At 46.8% G+C, this 24,834-nt stretch overlaps 1 protein-coding gene across 1 annotated transcript in view; it reads right to left on the bottom strand.

Moving 5' to 3' along the window:
- cemip (cell migration inducing hyaluronidase 1) overlaps positions 1-24,834 on the bottom strand; it is a 252,790-nt gene that overhangs the window by 6,423 nt on the left and 221,533 nt on the right. Inside the window, exons 22-28 of the mRNA XM_080214375.1 lie at positions 20,831-21,046; positions 6,709-6,920; positions 5,165-5,350; positions 4,011-4,215; positions 2,974-3,060; positions 1,825-1,982; positions 804-901 (exon numbers count right to left, since the gene is read on the bottom strand). Of these exons, the coding sequence (XP_080070501.1) occupies positions 804-901; positions 1,825-1,982; positions 2,974-3,060; positions 4,011-4,215; positions 5,165-5,350; positions 6,709-6,920; positions 20,831-21,046 (1,162 nt within the window). The remainder of the gene's footprint in view (positions 1-803; positions 902-1,824; positions 1,983-2,973; positions 3,061-4,010; positions 4,216-5,164; positions 5,351-6,708; positions 6,921-20,830; positions 21,047-24,834) is intronic.

The following is a 24,834-nucleotide window of genomic DNA, read 5'->3' on the forward strand; positions in this document are numbered from 1 at the left end:
TGTCACTAACTCAATGCTGAAAGGATAATTCACCGGATCCGTGCTGGAGACCACAGCCTTACTTTGCCCAGAGGGTGGACAGGACATGAGGGTTGAGTCTGGCTGGATGCGGGTCTAGACATGGGGGTGTCGGGAGGGGTTATTTGATGTTGGTGGGAGGTTGGGGGGAGGGCATTGAGTTGGGGGTGTGTTGTCTTTGGGGGGGGGGTCAAGGGATGGGGTTGGGTTGGGGTGGTGTTTTCAGGTTGGGTCAGCAAGGTTGCATTGGGTCAGGGGGGTGGTATCGGAGGATGGGGGCGGAGGGAGTCAGGTCAGGGGGTGGGGCAAGGGGATTCGGATCGGGGGATGGTATCATGGGGGTAAGGTCAGGGGGGGTGGTATCAGGAGGGGTGGTGTTGGGGCAGGGGTTGGTGTCAGGACATGGGGAGGTGTCAGTCAGGTCGGGAGTGAGGTTGTTGCGCTGGGACCCTGCAAGGTTGGCTCTGGGTGTTTCAATAGTTACTCTGGAATCCGAAAGGATTTTTTTCCTTCTAACTCTTTCGCAGTAACTCTGGATAAAACCAGCAAAAACCATCTGAAGGTGGCAGTTTAAGTTGGATGATTCCCAGCCCCACACAACTGTCCAGAGGAAGTTAGCACTTCTAGATTATTGTTGGGTAACCCTTATGTGGAAACTTTCTCAAGGGATTCCCCAGCACATCACTGGGGAACCCTCCAAATCCAACACTGGGGAACCTGGAATGTCCAAGTGATTATAAAATCGTAATAATATATCTACAAATAAAAAAAAATTCAGTCATTACCCTTTAATTTAACACTGGTGGCTCCAAGCTGTGTCAGAACTTTTTTCCAAGGTCTTTCTGAAATTAGTTGCCCTTTGGACGTCACCAAAACAATGGAGCTGGAATTAGAAAGATCCCAGGAAAGATATTTCAGACAACAGAAATCAAACTATACTCACGCATTTCTAAATGTCGAGGGAATGAATTGAAAGAGCAATCTTTATTATATATTCTCTTAAACAATGTACAAGTTTTAGCTTTACAATGAATTGATTGGCCAAACCCAATAGGGGTAAAATTCCACAATTTGATACTGGAAGAATTCTTTGGGAATTTGGGACAGGGTCTCTGGAATCGATTGAAAGCAATGGACGGAAAATCCAGATGGAATACTAAATTTTACCATGGATTGCAAGAAAGGTTCTAAACCCTATTTTGGAAAGCTTGCCCTAATGTGTTTCATGATGTAGAGATGCTGGCGTTGGACTGGGGTAAACACAGTAAGAAGTCTCACATCACCAGGTTAAAATCCAACAGGTTTATTTAGTAGTAAATGCCACAAGCTTTCGGAACACTGCCCCTTCATCAGGTGAAAAATAAATAAACCTGTCGGACTTCAACCTGGTGTTGTTCTTACTAATGTGTTTCATGCAGAGAATAACTAGATGATGTGTGTGTCTGTGATCATTATTATACAAACACTGCCACATTGAGGGCAAGACTGAACAAACAGGGAGTCCAATCCAATCCCTCTGGAGTGGGATAATTTAAAATCAGAGATTGGGTCAGGGCTGTTTTTCCTCAGAGCAGACCAGGGCCCAGTTTTCTGTTTGGAGGTGCTGAGCATCCAGGGGAACCTGCTGACTGAGTGTCATTCCTCATTGTACAACCACCCCCCCACCTACCACCCCCACCCCGCACCCCCGTCCTGCACCCCCACCCCTCTCTCCAGGGACAGAATCCCAATGATCCAGCCAGGAAGGTGGGAATCATCCCAGTGGTGACCCACCCCTTACAAAGCTGCAGATTAAAAACCACTCACTTGTTCTTCACGTTGGCGACATAATTCTCTACGTGGACTGGGATTCCTCGCAAGATCACATTCCGGAAGCTTCTGTTATCGACCACCTTTCCTGACTTTGCATCTATCACGACGATCTGCATCCCGTCATCAGCGTGGTAATACTTCTTTCCGTTCACCTACCGAGCAAAGATATCACATGACCAAATCTCCTCAATCCCAACAGTCACAGGAGGTTCTGGCCAATGGGTGAAAATATTGAGGGAAATGTGAACTTTCTCCCCCCCCCGGAGAACCTGCCCACAGGTGGCAAGTGTTCTCAGCGAGTGAGCCGTTTGCCAAGGTCACACATCTGGTTCCTCACTCCCCGTCAGATCCTTTATGCACGCTCGAGGTCTCAGCTTCACCGCACGCTGCCCTGGAAGCGGCTGCGGGGCTGACGAGATGGTCACACACCTCCTTGTGGAATGTGCCTTTGCAAAGAAGGTCTGGAGTGAGATGCAGTGGTATTTGTCGAGGTTCGTCCTGAGCAGCTCAGTGACGCAGGACTCTGTGCTCTACGGGCTGTTTCCGGGGATGCACAGAGACAGATATCAACTGCTGCTGGAAGGTCATCAACTCGGTGAAGGATTCACTTTGGTCCGCCCGAAACTTGCTGATCTTCCAGCTGAAAGAACTGTCCTCGACCGAGTGTTGCAGACTGGCACATTCCAAGGTCCAGGACTACGTGCTAAGGGACGGGCTGAAGCTTGGGGCAGCCACCGCAAAGGGCCAATGGGGGAAGGCCACACTGTAAGGTCTTTTAACAGAGGCAGACCGAGGGCCCGGGAACTGCAGAATACCCTCGACCTGCGGAGCTGTGTGCCAATCTGAGCAATAACGGCACACAGTAATTTATTGAGGCATGTATATAGTTTTAAGGTTTGAAATGTAATGTCTGTAATTTGTAGAGAACTGTAAAAAGGTTTAATTCTGCACTGTAGGCAATGCAAAGACGTAGATTCGCAATGGTTTATTTGAAATTTTTATGAATAAAGTATATTTTTGGAAAAGAAATTCTGGTTCCTCTGCGAGCAACGCAGATCAGGGGATGTCACATCCAGATGTGCAAAGGCAGCAACACAGAGAAAACTGAGCATAAAGAATCAACTGAAAATGGCTGAGACTCACGTATGAATAAGCCAAGTCCTGCCTGATGTGGAAAAACCTGCTTTGATAGGATTCGAGTTTGACTTCCAAGAAGTGATCATTGGTGGTCTGTGTAAAATGAGAAAGAAACGGGAAGGGATAAATGTCACTCTTTGTTATGTTGCACAGAAGCTGGGCACCTTGCCCAGGGCACTTGGCAGCTGCCAACCATTAGGTTTAGTACTTACTCAGAGAACCCGCTTGCTCACAGTAGCATTGCCACACACCGTACCACCTCAAATCAACCGTCTTATCTTCCCCCAGAGCTCCTAAATTTTCACCCCAAAGTGCACACCCCGCCCACTCCAACTCTACCCCATTCCAAGGCCACCCCATTGCCAACCCCAATGCCAAACAGAAGGAGGGAGAGATCAAACTGAGGGAATGGAGATCAATGGCGGGAGAGACAGGTGAAGCGAGGGAGCGAGCAAGAGACACACAGTGAGGGACAAATACGTGAAAAGAAGATGAGACTTGAGAGAAAGGGGAGAGGAATAGATATGGAGAGACAATGAAGACAGAGATCTGGAAATAAATTCCATGTAAATATTCCACGCACAAGTCTCAACCCGGTTCAAAGTTCTGCCCTCACATCCCACCTTATCTCAAGAGTGGAGGACAGAGCCATCACTGTCAGAAAGCAACCCAAATAGAAAATGCTGGAAAATCTCAGCAGGTCTGGCAGCATCTGTAAGGAGAGAAAAGAGCTGATGTTTCGAGTCCAGATGACCCTTTATCAAAAATCTCCTTACAGATGTTGTCAGACAGCAAAACTGGGCAGGTCTACAATGGGCAATTGACTCGCTGTTTCCACCTGGTGGAAACTGTTGGAATTGACACCCACATTCAATATGTCCCCATCCAGCTTGCAAACTTGTGTCTTCTGTGATTTTCAGGGCAGCGGGAGAGACAACGCAACCCAGGCAGGGATATAGAACACCCCCCCCCCCCCACCCCACCCCCACCCCCATCCCCCCCCTCTCGCAACACACAGCCTAGTGCGGAGAATATCAAATTACCAGCTGTTCAGTGGGTATTTTCTGTGGCATCGGCACATCAACAGTTGGCATCTCACTGTACTTGGGATATGCTTTCCTTGCGCAGTCGCTGACCCGGCTATTCTTTGGAATGGAGGCTTTGATCTTGATTCTCTCGCAGCCTGCCGAAGAGCAGAAGGAAAACTGCTCTCGGCTTTTGTGGGCTTTCACTTTGATGAACAGTAGCCTTTGTGGGCAAGAAAGGAATGGGTGACTATGTGAATGGGAGTAACTCCAAGAACACAACCTCACACTGAAATGATAAAGACAACATGTTTTCTAATGGGAGAAAGCTGTGCTAATTTCATCCTTAAAATTAAAAGAGGTTTACAGAAATGGCTTAACCATTACAGCAAAGATATTAACTATAGAACAAAGTTTTTCAGTTAACTTCATAGCATCTTTCATTTGATGATGAACATATTTGGTTTGACCAGAACATAAGAAATAGGAGCAGGAGAAATGGATACGGTATGATAATAATGTTTTTTCCCCTTTTCATTCACAGGTTTTAAGTCAGTCCGCCTTGTTGTCCAACGAGGGGCATACACGCGATGGGTCATAATTGGGCTGCTCTTGGTTGTTCGAGATTGGCCTAGTGCTTCATGTCGTTAGTGTGTGCCTAAACTGGACCAGATACTGGGCAAGACGACAGCTCGGTGACTATCACTGATTGCTGTGCAGACACATGGATTTGGGCTGGTGTCTGTGGGAGTTTCTCCCCGTGCTTGCGTGGGTTTTCTCCGGGTGCTCCGGTTTCCTCCCACACCCCAAAGATGTGCTGTTAGGCTGACTGGAGGTAATCAATTGTCCCTAAATTAGTTTGCCTCAATGTGGATGGCCATAAAACATTAGACAAGGGTCATGGGTGGAGGGGGGGACTGGTGGTGTTAAAATGGCGGCACGGGCTCGTTGGGCCGAAGGGCCTGTTTCCCGGGCTGTTTTTGTTCTTTGTTCTTCGAGCCTGCCCCGCCGTTCAATAAGATCATGGCTGATCTGAAGTGGATCAGTTCCACTTTCCCGCTTTCTCTCCATAACACTTAATTCCCTTGCCTATCAGAACGTTTCCTGATTGTAATATAAAGGCAGAAAGTATAAGGACAGGATTATTGTCATGATTGATACGATGGACATACCCTGTATCCTCATCCAAGAAATAGTAGCCCCTGCCAGGGTAACCTCGATCCAGGTTATCCATCTGGAGAGTCCGCTGGAAAGACCCGGTCTTGAATGTTCTTTTGGATAAGCGATTGTGAATGTCTGAGATTATGTTAAATGAGCTGCCTTGAGGGTAGCACAGTCCCACTCGAATCCAGTCATTCCTGACAAGGACAGCAAATACCAGTGAGACAATTACAAGCTATTTGACATCTGACACTCTTGTTGATAGCACTGGATAAACACTGAACAATCGCGTCGCAGTTCGTTCAAAGCGGCAGCCTTAATGCTTCCTGCACTGGGGGGGGAGGGGCGGGGGGGGGCGCTCCTTGAGTAGGGAATGAGCTCAAGCCTCCACTCACAATACTATGGAGCAGGTGTACTCACTGCTGTTGCTGTGTAGTCGACACCTGTTTACACACCATGCACCCAACAAGTAACACCCAATGACACAGCCAGATATTGCGTTGTCCAAAAATGTGCAGGTTAGGGGGGATTGCTCACTAAATTTCCCCTTAGTGTCCCAGGATGTATAGGTTAAGGGGATTTACGGCGTAAATACATCGGGATAGGATTGGGTAAGATGGTGCAGACTCGATGGGCTGAATGGCCTCCTTCTCACTGTAGAGATTCTGTGATCTCCAACAAATAAAGTTTATTTTAACATCACATTTTTAAAAATACTTCTGAATACTTGACAATATTGAGCTTAGTTTCAACCAAGTTTGACAGGAGCTTGCCCAGGTGCCACCTTCTATGTGGCAGTTCAGCTCAGGGGATTTTCATAGAATCCTGATCACAGAATCCCTACAGTGCAGAAGGAGGCTATTCGATCCATTGAGTCTGTACCAACAATACTTCCGCCTTAGCCCTATCTCTGAAACCCCATGTATTCATCTGCTAATCCCCCTGACACGAAGGGGCAATTTAGCATGGCCAATCCACCTAACCTGCACATCTTTGGAGTGTGGGAGGAAACCGGAGCACCCGGAGAAAACCCACGTGAACATGGGGAGAATGTGCAAACTCCACACAGACAGTGACCCGCGCTGGAATTGAACCCGGGACCATGAGGCAGCAGTGCTAACCACTGTGCCACTCTGTTGCCCATTGCTGAGTTAACTGAACTTAGCTTGTTAATAAGATGAACAACATGAGCGGCACAGTAGTTAACACTGCTGCCTCACAGCGCCAGCAACTCGGGTTCAATTCCAGCGCGGGTGACTGTGTGGAGTTTGCACATTCTCCTCATGTCTGCGCGGGTTTCCTCCGAGTGCTCCTGTTTCCTCCCACACTCCAAAGATGTGCGGGTTAGGTGGATTGACCATGTTAAATTGTCCCTCAGTGTCCTGAGATGTGCAGGTTAGATGGATTAGCCGTGATAAATGTGTGGGGTCATGGGGAGAGGGTGGGGATAGGTAATGTACTCGGTGGGAAGTGCAGAATTGATGGGCTGAATGGCCTCTTGTGCACGGTAGGGATTCTATTCTATGAATAGCCGAGCCCATGAACGATGACTCACTGGTTGAAATTGATAAGCCAGATGGTAACCTCCTGGGGTGCTGTGCCATCCCAGTGCACAGTGTATCCTTTCTGTAACATAACCACAGGCTGGTATTGCTGGTAGTGAGAATGTTTGCTCAAGGCACCCATTAAATAGAGTGGCTTATCGGGGTACTCATCCTTAATCATCTTCATCTTCAGGCTTGATGGTCGCCTGGCCTGAATGTACACCTTCAAGCAAAAAAAACACTAAAAGTTAGCCCGAGAAACAATACAATGGCTCCTTTAATTCGGGTAAGTTGATGCTTTAGCCAAGGAAAAAGGCAAAGCAAGTCATTTTCCCCAAGCCGAGCAGTGACTGTGCACACCAGAGGCTCCTGACAGATACAGTCCGACACGTACTCGTTTCCAATCTGTGCTGCCAATTACCCACACAAAACATCATCGCAGCAAATTATCCCTGAGCCCACCCCCGATATGAAATTATAAGCACGGCAAAACATTTTCCAACAAGGCCAATAGTGCCGAGCGCAGTTCCAGATCCTCGTCTCCGAGGCAGGGCAGAGAAACTTCCAACTGTTTCAGAGCTTTTACCCATTCTAAGCTGAGCTGGAGTCTCCAAGTTGTAAGAATCTATCCTCTGTAGCATTCAGCTGAAAGACAATTGTTAAAAAAAGAATCTGCCGTCTAGCAGGGCAACCCGAAACCAGAATGTTACAAAAACAGAATTAGAGATCCCCCGGGGATCAGTTACTGTGTGCAGACGCTCCCCTGGACTGACCCACACGGGGAGCACTGTACCCAGACAGGGGAAATCACAGCTCACTCACCAAATCAAATCAATTCATAACCAGAACAGTTTATACACTGAGAATTATAACATTCGACATGACAGTTTGGTGTGGTAACCTGGGTGTGAAAGGTAAGCTGGCTAGAGTTGTTAACACAGTAAGGAGTCTCACCACACCAGGTTAAAGTTCAACAGGTTTATTTGATAGTAAACTCACAAGCTTTCGGGGTTTGTCCCTTCGTCAGGTGAGTGGAGAGGTCTATGTGGAGAGTGGAGAATGGTGAGTGGAGAGCATCACTCTTCACTCTCCACTCTTCACTCTATACTCTCCACTCTCCACACGAAGGGACAAACCCCGAAAGCTTGTGGGTTTACTATCAAATAAATCTGTTCTCCACTCTCCACTCATCACTCCCCACTCATCACTCTCCACTCATCACGCTCCACTCATCACTCTCCACTCATCACTCTTCACTCATCACTCTCCACTCTTCACTCTCCACTCTTCACTCATCACTCTCCACTCATCACTTTTCACTCTCCGCTCATCACTCTCCACTCATCACTCATCACTCTCCACTCATCACTCATCACTCTCCACTCATCACGCATCACTCTCCACTCATCACTCATCACTCTTCACTCTTCACTCATCACTCTCCGCTCATCACTCTCCACTCATCACTCTCCACTCATCACTCATCACTCTCCACTCATCACTCTTCACTCATCACTCTCCACTCTTCACTCTCCACTCTTCACTCATCACTCTCCACTCATCACTTTTCACTCTCCACTCATCACTCTCCACTCATCACTCATCACTCTCCACTCATCACTCTCCACTCTCCACTCATCACTCTTCACTCTTCACTCATCACTCTTCACTCATCACTCTCCACTCATCACCCTCCACTCATCACTCTCCACTCTTCACTCTCCACTCTTCACTCATCACTCTCCACTCATCACTTTTCACTCTCCACTCATCACTCTCCACTCATCACTCTTCACTCTTCACTCTTCACTCATCACTCTCCACTCATCACCCTCCACTCATCACTCTCCACTCTTCACTCTCCACTCATCACTCATCACTCTCCACTCATCACGCATCACTCTCCACTCATCACTCATCACTCTTCACTCTTCACTCATCACTCTCCGCTCATCACTCTCCACTCTTCACTCTCCACATGAAGGGACAAACCCTGAAAGCTTGTGAGTTTACTATCAAATAAACCTGTTAGACTTTAACCTGGTGTTGTGAGACTCCTTACTGTGTTTACTCCAGTCCAACGCCGGCATCTCCACATCAGAATTGTTAACACTGCCATGGACAGCAGACACAGCTCCATAACCTCTTACAATAAGGCAGTTAAGAGGGAAGATCAGGCAATTGTTGGTGATCACTGTCACTCTATATATCCTCAATTTGAAAGGCTTCCGGTGCTTTAGAATATAAGAACATAAAAAATAGGAGCAGGAGTAGGCCATCTAGCCCCTTGAGCCTGCCCACCTATTGCCAAAGAAAATCTGTTCAGAAGGCCTTTTGTTCCCAATGCTATAAGCTTGCTGAACTACATCACGATGCACAGATGCCGGTTGGAATCACGAGCTTTCGGAGCGCTGCTCCTTCATCAGGTGAGTGGCTGCGGAAGAGAGTCAGAAGGACCAGTCCTCCGAAAACCCGAGATTCCAAATAAACCTGTTGGACTTTAAGCTGGTGTTGTGAGACTTCTTACTGTAAATAACATTGTAACAGCGTAATCAAGGACCCCACGCACCCCGGACATTCTCTCTTTCATCTTCTTCCGTCAGGGAAAAAGACACAAAAGTCTGGGGTCACGTACCGACCGACTCAAGAACAGCTTCTTCCCTGCTGCTGTCAGACTTTTGAATGGATCTATTTTGCACTAAGTTGATCTTTCTCTACAGCCTGCCTATGACTGTAACACTACATTCTGCACTCTCTTGTTTCCTTCTCTATGAATGGTATGCGTTGTCTGTACAGCGCTCAAGAAACAATACTTTTCACTGTATGTTAATACGTGTGACAATAATAAATCAGATCGAAAATATAATCGTAACTTGTTGCTTTTATTTATTCAACTGCAGCAAGTGCTGCAATGGCAGAGTGCAATGTGTTGTGTTTGTGGCTATATGTTACAAATGTCTGAATGTCGGTATCCCTGAAACATTCACTGTTTTTAACTAATGGCGTTATGATTAGATGTTACACTGGAGGGGGAATCAAAGACAAATTTCCAGTTCCGTACGGACAATAAGCCTCGACGGTGGAAAACAGACTATTGGCTCACTGAAAGTCCAGGATCAGGGTTCGAGTCAGTGATCTGAGCTCAGAATCTACTCTGACCCTCCAGTCCTGTAAGAAGGTAATGCTGCACTGTCAGAGATGCCAATCCCTGGATGAGGTGTTTCAGCTGCAGCTCTGCCTGTCCTCTCACGCGGAACTAAAACTTCACCCCCATGGCGTCCTGGCCAAAGTTTACCTCCCAACCAACACATCTAAAATGAGGTGATCTCAGTGAGACATTGCTGCGTATAAATTGGTTTCCTGTGTGCATACAAAGCATGTACACTCGGAGAGAACTTCCTTGACCAAAGTGTTTCCTGAGGACATGAACGCTGATGATCCTTCTGGCCACAACTTTAGTCTCTCTGTCTCCCTCTCCCTCTCTCATCCTGTCGAATGCCTATCAACTTTAGGGAGAGCAGTGGAGGACATGCCCCTGTCTACATCAACGGGGACAAAGTGGAAATGGGCGAAAGTTTCAAGTTTTTAGATGTCCAGATCACCAACAACCTGGTCCCCCCATGCCGACACTATAATCAAGAAAGCCCCACCAACGCCTCTACTTTCTCAGGAGATTAAGGAAATTTGGCACGTCAGCTATGACTCTCATCAACTTTTACAGATGCACCATAGAAAGCATTTTTTTCTGGTTGCATCAGAGCTTGGTATGGTTCCTGCTCTGCCCAAGACCACAAAAAACTACAAAGGGTCATGAATGGAGCCCAGTCCATCACTTGTATCAGCCTCCCATCCATTGACTCTGTCTAAATTTCCCAATGCCTCGGAAGAGCAGCCAGCATAATCAACGATCCTACACGCCCCGGACATTCTCTCTTCCATCTTCTTCCGACAGGGAAAAGATACAAAACTCTGAGGTCACATACCAACTGAATCAAGAACTGTTTCTTCCCTGCAGACTTTTGAATGGACCTATCTGGCGTTAAGTTGATCTTTCTCTACACCCTAGCTATGACTGTAACACTACATTCTGCACCCTCTCCTTTCCTTCTCTATGAATGGTATGCTTCATCTGTTTAGCACGCAAGAAACAATACTTTTCACTGAATACTAATACATGTGACAATAGTCAAGTCAAATAGACTGTTCCTTAACTGCACTCTCTTTATCCACATTTCTAGTCACTAAACCTCACACCTCATTTTGTGGTTTGATGTAAATTTTTATCTGGTTATATTCCTGAGCGTTGGTCTGAGCTTAAAGCTGGTATGTTGCAGGGGTTGGGAAGCTGGGGTTGAGGCCACAGTGAGATCTGCTGGGGTCCTATTGAATGATGAAGCAGGCCCATGGGGCTGAATGCTTTACTCCTGCTCGTAAGTCCTACATTCCTACATTCCTGAAACTGCAAGCTCCTCCCAACAAAGTTAAAACAGTGAAAAAGAAACACAACAGTTTGGGATAAACCTCTGTTGTGCCAACTCTGCTAAAAGTCGTGTGTCGGGAGTGCAAGCGTTCCTGATATGTGGTCCCAGGACGCACCATGACCTGGCACAGTCAAATTCTGACGCAACTGAGGTAAAACTGGGACGTCCGCAATGTTCCCCGGCCTCCCATTGGAATGTTAGTCTCTCCTCTAAATATCCGGCAGCAGATGGGAAGAACTCGAGGAAATTCCTACCCTAACACTTTGACCCCATGAAGCCAGGTGGATTGAAAGGTCATGCTTTGTGCTTCCTTACTGTTCAAAAATATTTCTCCTGATGGAGGGCCACAGCCCATTGTTGAACTTGCTCTTAATTCTTGTACTCATGGAATGGTCATTGCCCAACAAGAGGCCATTCAGCCCATCGTATTCATGTTTGCTTTCTGCAAGAGCAACTCGGGTAGTCCTTTTCCCCCAAGTCACCCGGAAAATCTTATCCCTTTCGGTAATTATCCAATTCCCTTTTGAAAGCCACAACTGAATCTAACACCATCACAATCTCAGGCAGTGCATTCCAGCTCCTAACAACACCCTTTCCCCATGACGCCTTTGGCTTTTTTTGCTGTTCACTTTTAAATCGATGGTCCCTAATTCTCTGCCAACGAAGACGCTGTCTCCCTCGCCACTCCGTCCAGATCCCCGTGACTGGGAATCCTTCTATCAAATCCCTCAACCAAGGAGAATGATCTCAGCAGCTCCATTCTGTTCCTCACCCCTGGAAACATTCCCGTAAATCTTTTCCGCACTCTTTCTAACATTCTCCTGAGAAGATGGTGCCCGGAACCGGACACAATATTCCAGTTGAGGGTTAGACCAATTCACCCTTCTTCAACTCTTCAACTTATTTTTAGCAGGGGTTAACTCAGTCAGGAATCTTTTGGCCACTTTCTGCAGTCAGATTATACATTGTTCCTGTGGAGCTGAGTCGAGAGGCAGCGATTTTTGGGCGTGCGAGGAGGCAAAAATAAGGTATATTTTTCTGTTTATTCCGTTTAACTTTTTATTTTTAGTGTTAAGTCGCGAGTTTCGGCGGTTTTTTTTTAAATTAGTTAGAAACCGGAAGTCGTCACTAGGACGCTTACCGGTAGTTGTAGTTTTTTTTTTCTCGTGCCCCTAACACTATAAATTAGTGCAGAGAGGATTCCCGATTCTCTACACTGGTAGAGAATCCCACCCTTCCACCTCCTCTAACCTAATTATAAGTGTGAGGGAAGTTTTTTTTTTACTTTTCTGCTGGTAATTGATTCAGGGATGGCAGTTCAGGCTGTAAGCTGCATCTCCTGTGGGATGTATGTAGTGAGGGACTCCCACAGTGTTTCAGGTGATTTTACTTGTGGGAAGTGTGTTAGATTGCAGTTTCTGGAGGAGCGTGTAAAGGAGCTGGAAGGGGAATTAGAGGAGCTCCGTATAATTCGGGAAGTGGAGGCAGACATAGAAAGGAGTTATAAGGAGATAGTCACTCCTAGGAATAAGTCTTGGGTCACTGCCAGGAAGAGGGGCAAAAAGCAGTTGGGGGGACAATCCCCTGGGGCTGTTCCCCTCCAAAATAGGTTCTCGGTCCTGGAGGCTACAGTTGAGGAGAAATCAACTGGGGATAGCCAAAGGGAGCAGGTCTCTGGGGGTGAGCCTATTGGCAAGCCTCAGGTGGTTAGGGGTAAGAGATTGGGCCTCGTGATTGGGGACTCCACAGTTATGGGGACGGATAGGAGAGTTGGAGGTAAGGGTAGGGACTCTGGGCTGGTGTGTTGCCTACCAGGGGCTGGGGTCCAGGATGTATCGGACAGAGTATTCAGGACTCTTAGGGGAGAGGGAGATCAACCCCAAGTTATAGTTCATGTGGGGACACATGACATAGGGAGATTAAGGGAAGGGGATATTAAGCAAAGATTTATGGAGTTGGGGTGGAAACTAAAGGCGAAGTCAGAAAGAGTAGTTATATCTGGACTCTTGCCTGTGCCACGGGATAGTTTAGAGAGGAATAGGGAGAGGGAAAGTTTGAACTCGTGGCTGAGGGGATGGTGCAGGAGGGAGGGGTTCAGGTACTTGAGCAATTGGGGCTCATTCTGGGGAAGGTGGGACCTCTATAAGAGGGATGGTCTACACCTGAACCAGAGGGGAATCAATATCCTGGGGGGTAAATTTGCAAAAGCGATGCAGGAAGGTTTAAACTGATTCGGAGGGGGGGAGGGATAGTGAGGAATGGGGGTGAAAGTGAGGGGGGCATAGTTGGGGAATGCAAGGCACGGCATAGTGGGGGTGGGGCGGAGCAGGGTTTGAAATGCGTGTACTTTAATGCAAGGAGTATTCGCAATAAAGTGGATGAACTTGCAGCGTGGATCAGTACCTGGGACTTTGATGTTGTGGCCATTTCTGAGACATGGATAGAGCAGGGTCAGGAATGGATGTTGCAGGTTCCGGGGTACAAATGCTTTAGTCGGAGTAGAGAAGAAGGTAGAAGGGGGGGTGGGGTAGCATTGCTAGTCAAGGACTGTATCACAGTGTCGGAGAGAAAGTTTGATGAGGACTTGTCAGTTGAGGTAGTATGGGCGGAGATTAGAAATAGGAGAGGAGAGGTCACCCTGTTGGGAGTCTTTTATAGACCTCCTAAAAGTTCTAGAGAGGTTGAGGAAAGGATTGCGGAGACAATCCTGGTTAGGAGTGAAAGTAATAGGGTAATTGTTATGGGGGACTTTAACTTTACGAATATTGATTGGAGTTGCTATAGTTCTAGCTCGCTAGAGGGGTCAGTGTTTGTACAAAGCGTGCAGGAAGGTTTTTTGTCTCAGTATGTAGACAGGCCAACTAGAGGTGAGGCTATATTGGATTTGGTGCTGGGAAATGAGCCAGACCAGGTGCTAGACTTGGAAGTTGGTGTGCATTTTGGTGATAGTGACCACAATTCGGTTACGTTCACCTTAGTGATGGGAAGAGATAGGCGTGAACCTCGGGTCAGCAATTTTAGCTGGGGTAAGGGCGATTATGAGGCTATCAGGAGTGAATTAGGAAGCATGGATTGGATTAGGGGATTACAGGGACTGGGAACATCTGAAATGTGGAATTTTTTCAAGGAGCAGCTACTGCGAGTCCTTGATAGGTATGTCCCTGTCAGGCATGGTGGATTTGGTAGATCTAGGGAACCGTGGTGCACTAAAAGAGTTGAGTCGATGGTTAAAAAGAAAAAGGAGGCTTATGTTCGGATGAGATTGGAGGGCTCAGATAGTGCACTAGAAAGCTTTAGATTGGCTAGGAGGGAGTTGAAGAGTGAGTTGAGAAGGGCTAAAAGAGGACATGAGAAGACTTTGGCTGATAGGATTAAGGAGAATCCTAAGGCGTTCTATAAGTATGTCAAGAACAGAAGGTTGGTCAGGGCAAGATTAGGGCCAGTTACAGACAGCAGAGGGAAGTTGTGTGTGGAACCGGAGGAGATTGGAGAAGTATTGAACCAATATTTCTCTTCGGTGTTCACGCAGGGGGACATGAATATAGCTGAGGAGGACATTGGGTTGCAGGGGTGTAAAATAGACAGTATTACGGTTGATAAAGAGGATGTGCTGGAAATTCTTGAGGGGCTGAAAATAGATAAGTCCCCTGGTCCGGATGGGATCTACCCTAGGATTCTCTGGGAGGCTAGAGAGGTGATTGCAGAGCCTCTGGCTCAGATCTTCAGGTCGTCATTGGTCTCTGGTGTAGTCCCGGAGGATTGGAGGATAGCGAATGTTGTCCCATTGTTTAAGAAGGGGAACAGAGACTTTGCCGGGAATTATAGACCGGTGAGTCTTACTTCTGTTGTGGGCAAGGTTTTAGAAAAAATTATTAGGGATAGGATTTATAGTTATTTGGAGTGTAATGAATTGATTAGAAATAGTCAGCATGGTTTTGTAGCAGGTAGGTCGTGCCTTACTAACCTTATTGAGTTTTTTGAGAAGGTGACCAAAGAGGTGGATGGGGGTAAGGCAGTTGACGTGGTATACATGGATTTTAGTAAGGCGTTCGATAAGGTTCACCATGGTAGGCTTCTGCAGAAAATGCAGATGTATGGGATTGTGGGTAATCTAGGAAGTTGGATCAGGAATTGGCTATCAGATAGGAGACAGAGGGTGGTGGTGGATGGTAAATATTCATCATGGAGTGCAGTTACGAGTGGTGTGCCTCAGGGATCTGTTTTGGGGCCACTGTTGTTTGTAATTTTTATTAATGATCTGGATGAGGGTATAGTTGGGTGGATTAGTAAATTTGCTGATGACACCAAAGTTGGAGGTGTGGTAGATTGTGAGGAAGGGTGTCATAGTCTGCAGGGAGACTTAGATAGGTTGCAGAGCTGGGCCGAGAGGTGGCGGATGGAATTTAATGCGGAGAAGTGTGAGGTAATTCACTTTGGTAGGAGCAACAGATGTGTCGAGTATAGGGCTAACGGGAGGACTTTGAATAGTGTGGATGAACAGAGGGATCTAGGTGTGTGTGTACATAGATCCCTGAAAGTTGGGAATCAAGTAGATAAGGTTGTCAAGAAGGCGTACGGTGTCTTGGCGTTTATTGGTAGGGGGATTGAATTTAGGAGTCGCAGTGTAATGTTGCAACTGTACACTACTCTAGTGCGGCCGCACTTGGAGTACTGTGTGCAGTTCTGGTCCCCGCATTACAAGAAGGATGTGGAGGCGTTGGAGAGGGTGCAGAGGAGGTTTACTAGGATGTTGCCTGGTATGGTGGGGAGGTCCTATGAGGAGAGACTGAGGGATCTAGGGTTGTTTTCGTTGGAAAGAAGGCGGCTAAGAGGGGATCTTATTGAAACATATAAGATGATTAGAGGTTTAGATAGGGTGGATAGTGATAGCCTTTTTCCTCGGATGGAGAAAGCTAGCACGAGGGGGCATGGCTTTAAATTAAGGGGGGGTAGCTACAGGACGGATGTCAGGGGTAGGTTCTTTACCCAGAGGGTGGTGAGGGATTGGAATGCCCTGCCTGCTGCAGTTGTAAATGCGTCTAGTTTGGGGGCGTTTAAGAGATCTATGGATAGGTTTATGGACGAAAAGGGATTGGTATAGGCTAGTGGGTCATTGTTTTTGTAACTGGTCGGCGCAACATCGTGGGCCGAAGGGCCTGTTCTGCGCTGTAATGTTCTATGTTCTATGTTCTATTTCCTCGGATATTTTTAAGAAGGAATGCGTGATTTTGATTGAGATAACAGAAAAAAAACTTCACAAACATGATGATGGGGTTGCTGCACCATAGCAACCAGTGGAACTCTTGTCCTCCCGTTCCTCCAAGTGGAGATTTACTGATTGACAAAGTTATGGAAAGTGCAGAAGGCAGACAGAGTTCATCGAGTCAACATTGAACGCTGGGTGGTGGTGTTAAATTCCTTGGCTGCTTATCCCGATCCAAATACAGGGTTAGACAAGAGAGTTTAAACATGTTCTGCACCGACTGAAGATTTTGGACAGAAAACGGTAAGAATGAGATGGAGATTGAGAAAGAAAAGATTGCATTCTGATGCCTCTCAAGATGGTCACCTAGGGGAGGTAGTGTCAGGATAAAATCAGCTCACACACAGAGGAACCATTCGATCTCAATAGTGTTAATGGAGCTGGAGGCTGAAATTGTCTAAATCAAACAGCCAATCCCCGTATTGCATTCCAAATGCCAAATCCTCCAATCACGTTCCAATTCCCAGATCCTCCAATCACATTCTGGATGCCAGATCCTCCAATCACATTCCGGATGCCAGATCCTCCAATCACATTCCGGATGCCAGATCCTCCAATCACATTCCGGATGCCAGATCCTCCAATCACATTCCGGATGCCAGATCCTCCAATCATATTCTGGATGCCAGATCGTCCAATCACGTTCTGGATGCCAGATCGTCCAATCACACTCCGGACGCCAGATCCTCCAATCACGTTCCAGATGCCAGATCTTCCAATCACGTTCCGGATGCGAGATCCTCCAATCACGTTCCGGATGCCAGATCCTCCAATCACGTTCTGGATACCAGATCCTCCAATCACGTTCCGGATACCAGATCCTCCAATCACGTTCCGGATGCCAAATCCTCCAATCACGTTCCGGATACCAGATCCTCCAATCACGTTCCGGATACCAGATCCTCCAATCACGTTCCGGATGCCAGATCCTCCAATCACGTTCCGGATACCAGATCCTCCAATCACGTTCCGGATACCAGATCCTCCAATCATGTTCCGGATTCCAGATCCTCCAATCACGTTCCGGATGCCAGATCCTCCAATCATGTTCCGGATACCAGATCCTCCAATCACATTCCGGATACCAGATCCTCCAATCACGTTCCGGATTCCAGATCCTCCAATCACGTTCCGGATACCAGATCCTCCAATCATGTTCCGGATACCAGATCCTCCAATCACGTTCCGGATACCAGATCCTCAGGCAGGGAGGATTGTCGTCTTTCTTCATTCCTGGTCAGGTGGGTATCGCCGGCAGTGTTGGCTTTCAATGCTCACAGCTAACTGCCCAGAGCTGCCCCAGGGTGGGCATCTTGAATGGCCAGTGATTGCTGGTTCAGCCACTCCAGAGGGCAGCTAGGAATCAACCACACTGGTGCGAGGCTGAGTTACGGAGGGGCCGGATTGGGTTCCATCAGAAGGATTCCTTCCCCAAAGGAGGGCAGTGAACCAGCTGGGTGTTTACAACCTGCACACAAAGGCTGGGGGGAAACTGGAATTCTTTTCCCTAAAAGGCTGGTGAGGTTCAGGAACAACTCAACACTTCAAAACAAAAATGATAAATGCTTATGAGGTTAAATGTATTCCAGGCTGGGAAATTGCAGTGGGTAAATGGAGCTAAGGTACAGATCAGACATGATCTAATTGAATGACAGAACAGGATTGAGGGGTTGAATGGCCTCCCTATACACAGTGGCGCAGTGGTTAGCACTGCTGCCTCACAGGACCAGGGACCTGGTTCAATTCCCAGCTCGGGTCACTGTCCGTGCAGAGTCTGCACATTCTCCCCGTGTCTGCATGGGTTTCCTCTGGGTGCTCTGGTTTCCTCCCACAGTCCTAAAGATGTGCTGGCTCAGTGCATTCACCATGCTAAGTTGTCCCTCAGTGTGTCCGAACAGACGGCAGAATGTGGCGACTGGGGAGTTTTCACAGTAACTTCACTGCAGTGTTAATGTAGGCCTATTTGTAAAAGTAAAGTTTACTTGTTGATTACTAGTAAGGTTTAACATTAACACTGCAATTAAGTTATTGTGAAATTCCCCTAGTCGCCACACTTTGGCACCTGTTTGGGTCAATGCATCTGATGCTAATAAATAAACTTAAAAATTTTATACTGCTATATGTTAGGAGAGATATATGACTATCTATTCCTTTGTCTAAGTAATTTATAAATACAGGGAGATATTAAGGCCCATGAGAGTACATTGATTTCAATCTATTCAAATTGAGGATGTGATACAGTGTTGGGGATGAAGGATAAAGTATTTATTTTGCAGTTGCCTGAATTTTAGTTCTTTGGAACTTATCAGATTCTCCCTTGTGTTTCCAATGACAGATCTGTTATACACACTTGAACTACACCTGCTTTCTCTCTCCACACATACACCTGGGTTCCAACAAACATCAGAGTTGAAGCAATTATCCTCCAAATGGCACTGAGTCAGTAAGCAGATTGACCCCAGCTCCCAGTTAATGAAGCAGTATTGTGCAAAGAGGCACTCAGCACACTCTGTGCAGCACCTCTATCAGCCGAGGGGGGACTGGAGAGAATAATGAAAATGAACGTAAGTGCCCTGCACCTGCAACCCCGTCAGGAAAACAGGTAGGAGATAGAGCTGTCAGGTTGTCAATCTACACTCTCTGTCGGAGGGGAGGCATCTGTAACTCTTCCTATTCAGAACATAAGTGAATAGAACTGAAAAATGTACTTTGATAAAGCCTGCCCCATTCTATGAACCAGAATGACTGGGGAGGAAAGATTTATTGAATGTCAGGGAGAGCTGTCCCAAATATAGAAGGCATCGATGTTTATGTCTACTCTGATATCACAAAGTTATGTAATTGTCTCTTTGGAGACAGGGAGGATCTGTAGATATTGTTACTTTAGAGTGTCTATTGCCAAGAAAAAGCTGTTCAAGAGGCCTTTTATTGACAGTGCCAAAAGCTTATTAAATTACAACATGTCAACGTAACTTGCTGGTTTTTGTTGATTTTATTTGATTCAACTGCAGTAAGTGCTGTAATGTCAGAGTGCAATGTTTGTACGTTATGGCTGTGTGTAGGATTACATGAAATATTTCCTTTTTAATTAATGATTGTACAATTTGATGTTATACTGGAGGTTAAATCAGAGATTCCACTTCTGCCTGGACAGGAAAGTTTGATTCTATTCGACATAAGAACATAAGAGCATTCTCAGAGGCTATTTCCCCGGGTTGAAATGGTCGCTACGAGAGGACACAGATTTAAGGTGCGGGGAGGCAAGTACAGAAGTGATGTTAGGGGTAAGTTTTTCACTCAGAGGGTGGTGAGTGAATGGAATCGGCTGCCGTCAGTGGTGGTGGAGGCAAACTCGCTGGGGTCTTTTAAAAGACTTCTGGATGAGTACATGGGGTTTAATGGGAATGGGGGTTATAGATAGGTCTATAGATTGGTAGGTGTTGATGTGATCAGCGCAACTCGTGAGCCGAAGGGCCTGTTTGTGCTGTAGTGTTCTATGTTCTATGTTCTATAAGAAACAGGAGCAGGAGTAGGCCATCCAGCCCTTCGAGCCTGCCCCGCCATTCAATAAGATCATGGCTGATCTGAAGTGGATCAGTTCCACATTCCCGCCCTCTCCCCATAACCCTTAATTCCCTTGTCTGTCAAAAACCTATCTACCCGTGACTTAAATATATTCAGTGAGGCAGCTTCCACCACTTCAACGGGCAGAGAATTCCAGAGATTCACCACCCTTTGAGTGAAGAAGTTCCTCCTCAACTCCGTTCTAAACGCCCCCTCACCTCTTATCTTGAGGCTGCGCCCTCTAGTTCTGTTTCCCTTTCTAAGTGGGAAGAATCTCTCTACCTCTACCCTATCTAGCCCCTTCATTATCTTATAAGTATTCTACTATTCTAGTATTCCACTATTTGCATGGTATCCTGGGCCTTTTTTTCCTCTTTATTCTTCCATGGGTAATGCTGGCAAAGTCAACATTTGTAGCCTATCCCTAATTGCTCTGGTACTGAGTGGTGGTAGTTAAGAGTCAACCACATTGTCATGGGCCTGGAGTCACGTGTAGGCCAGACCAGGTAAGGAGGGCAGATTTCCTTCCCTAAAAGGCCATTAGTGAACCAGATGGGTTTTTACGACAATGGGTGATAGCGGTTATCATTACTGAGACTCATTCCAGGTTAAATAATTGGATTTATTAATTATTTCAATTCAGTTGCCACAGTGGAATTTTAACCCAAAAAGCTTGGTCATCTGGATTACCAATCCTGTGGCATGACCACTCCCCCTCTCCCCACCTCCCCCCCCCACCCCCCACCCCTTCCAAGATCTCCAACAACTTACAATTCCTCTGCCCAATGATTTTGTGAAAGACCTGGGAAATGTGGACATTCTTACTTGTGCGTAGTGACCGCTGCAGATAGCCGATCTCCAGTCTGGAACGTCGATACAATCCGCGTGCCGCAGCAGCCAGTTATCATACTTAACGATGTAGGCTCCGGGGAATTCCGACACCGAGCCATCCACATCGTGTAGGATTGTCGTTTTGTCACCGTCCAGATCCAGGTGATGGAACCAGAGGCCTGGCTCTCCAAAGAAGACCCGCGACGTGATCTGAAAGGACGAGAGTCAGAAACGTTAATCAGAAACCCCGGAGCCTGCAGCACCCTAAATTAAGAAAGATTTGCATTTATATAGCACCAGGAGGCCCAGAGGGCTTGGGTAGTCATTACAATGCAGGAAAGCTGGTGACCAATCAGATCCAACAAACGCCAATGACCAGCTATTCTAGTCTTGAAGATGTGGGTTAAGGGATAACTATGTAGTGGGCAGTGAGGAAGGTTTTCAAAGCTTGCAGAGGGATTTGGACTAGCTGGAAAAATGGGCTGAAAAATGGCAGATGCAGTTTAATGCAGGCAAGTGTGAGATATTACACTTTGGAAGGACAAACCAAAGTAGAACATACAAGGTAAATGGTAGGACACTGAGAGTGCAGTAGAACAGAGGGATCTGGGAATACAGATACATAATTCCCTAAAAGTGGTGTCATAGGTAGATAGGGTCGTAAAGAGTGCTTTTGGTACATTGGTTTTTATAAATCAAAGTGTTGAGTATAAGAGTTGGAGTGTTATGGTGAGGTTGTATAAGACATTGGTGAGGCCAAATTTAGAGTATTGTGTGCAGTTTTGGCCACCTAATTACAGGAAGGATGTAAGTAAGGTTGAAAGAGTGCAGAGAAGGTTCACAAGGATGTTGCCAGGACTTGAGAAGCTGAGTTACAGAGAGAGATTGAATAGGTTAGGACTTTATTCCCTGGAGAATGAGGGGAGATTTGATAGAGGTGTATAAGATTTTGATGGGTATAGATAGAGTGAATGCAAGCAGGCTTTTTGCACTGAGGCTAGGGGAGAAAAAAACTAGAGGGCATGGGTTAAGGGTGAAAGGAAAAAAGTTTAAAGGGAATATTGTCGGGGTGGGGTTCTTCACACAGAGAGTGGTGGGAGTGTGGAATGAGCTGCCGGATAAAGTGGTAAATGCGGGGTTACTTTTCACATTTAAGAAAAACTTGGACATGTACATGGATGAGAGGGGTGTGGAGGGATATGGTCCAGGTGCAGGTCAGTGGGACTAGGCAGAAAAATGGTTTGGCACAGACAAGAAGGGCCAAAAGGCCTGTTTCTGAGCTGTAGTGTTCGATGGTTCTATTGGCTAGAAGAAGAGGGAGAACTACCAAAATCTTCTTTGAAGTACTGCCTGGGATCTTTATACCCACATGAGAGGGCAGAGAATGGGATAGAAATTTGTCTCAGGTAATGATGCAAAGCAGGGGTATTGGATACAGCAACCTGTTTTATACTCCGATATTCCGTTATGCTGTAGATAATAGGATCAGATCTCAGGCACTGTGACAGATAGCTTATCATGTACGTAATGTCAGGATATCTGGGATAGCAAGGGCCAGTGTGGGACTGGGGAACAGTCCCACTCACAGCAAAGAGATACCTGACCCGAAACTAGAGTCAGTAATGGACTGGACAGAGACTTGTGTAGAAGCAAGCATTGTGGTCAGCACAGCGGCAGGGACCCGGGTTCAATTCCCAGCTTGGGTCATCGTCTGTGCGGAGTCTGCACGTTCTCCCTGTGTCTGCGTGGGTTTCCTCCGGGTGCTCCGGTTTCCTCCGAAAGATGTGCTGGTTAGATGCACTGACTAGATGTTAAATTCTCCTTCAGTGTACCCGAACAGGCACTGGAGTGTGGCGACTAGGGGATTTTCACAGTAACTTCATTGCAGTGTTAATGTCAGCCTACTCGTGACACTAATAAATAAACTAAACCAAGCAGCATGGAGTTAGCCCACCAATGACAAACTTCCTACCCCGGGGACTCAGTTTAACATTCCGTCTGAAAGACAGCATCTCTGACAATTCAATATTCGTAAGTGCACTGGAGCATCAGCTTAGATGTTTGTGTTTCAGGTCTCATGTTTCTTGAACACACGACCTTCAGGGTGCTACTAACTGAGACACAGCTGAAACAGGGGAATGCACACCAATGTGAAAATCCATTCTGACACATCTGACCATCCCAGAATCTCAGAAATTTCCATAGATCTATTCTGGGTAGGGGGTTGGGGGGGAGACATGGCTGAATCGAATTAAGGGCTTACAAGAGCTGATCTGACAGTCTGAAATCTTAAATGGCCACCGGCAATGACAATGACCCCAAGCCAATCCTCTTTAAATACGCAGATTTGGTTCTGATGACGTACATAGAGTCACGCAGCGCAGAAAAGGCCCTTTAGCCCATTGAGTCTGCACCAACAATAACTACCATTAAATGTGCGATTATCCCATTTTCCTGCACTTGTCCCATATCATAGAACATCGAACCCTACAGTGCAGAAAGAGGCCCTTCGGCCCATTGAGTCTGCACCGACCACAATCCCACCCAGGCCCTACCCCCATATCCCTACACATTTACCCACTAATCCCTCTAACCTACACATCCCAGGACACGAAGGTGCAATTTTAGCACAGCCAATCAATCTAACCTGCACGTCTTTGGACTGTGAGAGGAAACCGGAGCACCCGGAGGAAACCCACACATATCCTTGAATATTATGATGGTTTAAGCCCTCATCCAAGTATTTTTTAAAGGTTGTAAGGCTTCCGGCCTCCAATACCTTCCTGAGCAGCGCATTCCACATTCCCACCACCCTCTGAGTGTATTTTTCCCCAAGTCCCCCCTGAATCCCCTGACCCTCCTCGCCATTGACCCCTCAACCAAGGGGAACAGCTGCTTCCTACTCACCCTGTCCAGACCCTTCATAATCTTATACACCTCAATCATGTTCCCCCCTCAGCCTTCTCTACTCTAAAGAAAACAATCCAAGCCTATCAATCTCTCTTTATAACTCGACTGCTGTGATCTACTAGTTTCACCCAAGTTTGGTTGGGAAGCAGAGAGAGCTTCTTTGCTAGGTCACCCCCTGCCAGAAAAAGGGGCCAGACCTGGCAGTGGTAATTCTTTATTAATTTAGCTTTCCTATGGGCAAGCCTCCCCTTTTGTTCTCCAGCAGGGACCATCGTTATTCTGGGCTTCCCCCAAACCTCGACCCCTTCCTCAGCACTTGCCATATGTCTGAAAACATCTCCCCTGCCCACTGTCTAAGCAGCTGGGCAGCCAATTCCTAGTTATTTTAGTTGGCGAATTGACGATTAAAATTGGCCATGGCTCCCTGCCTCAGTTCTCCCCCGACAGGATTAGAAACCTGTTCCTGCCTGAATGAGAATCAAAACCATTTTGGAAAAACCCACCCCTCACCAAAAAGAAAACCAAACAAATGGAGACAAACCCCCTGAATGCCAATGCCACAAATCACTCATCTTTTTGTTAACAATCGCCATAACCAGTGTTACTAGTTAATGAGCTTCTTAAACAGTATCTGACTGGAAGCACACTAGCTCCGGATCTCTAAAGCACCAACTGTCCTGAAATGGGGTTTAAGTTTATTTATTAGTGTCATAAGTAGGCTTACATTTGGGCGGCACGGTAGCACAGTGGGTTAGCACTGCTGCTTCACAGCTCCTAGGGCCCTGGGTTCAATTCCCGGCTCGGGTCACTGCCTGTGTGGAGTTTGCACATTCTCCTCTTGTCTGCGTAGGTTTCCTCCGGGTGCTCCGGTTTCCTCCCACAGTCCAAAGATGTGCAGGTTAGGTTGATTGGCCATGCTAAGAAATTGCCCCTTAGTATCCAGGGTCGCGTAGGTTAGGGGGATTAGTGGGTATAATATGTAGGGATATCGGGGTAGGGCCTGGGTGGGATTGTGTTCAGTGCAGACTCGATGGGCTGAAGGGCCTCTTCCTGCACTGTAGGGTTCTTTGATTCTATGAAAACATTAA

The sequence above is a fragment of the Carcharhinus amblyrhynchos genome, chromosome 28 (genome assembly GCF_965287045.1).
Source record: "Carcharhinus amblyrhynchos chromosome 28, sCarAmb.v2.hapA, whole genome shotgun sequence".
NCBI lineage: Eukaryota > Metazoa > Chordata > Chondrichthyes > Carcharhiniformes > Carcharhinidae > Carcharhinus > Carcharhinus amblyrhynchos.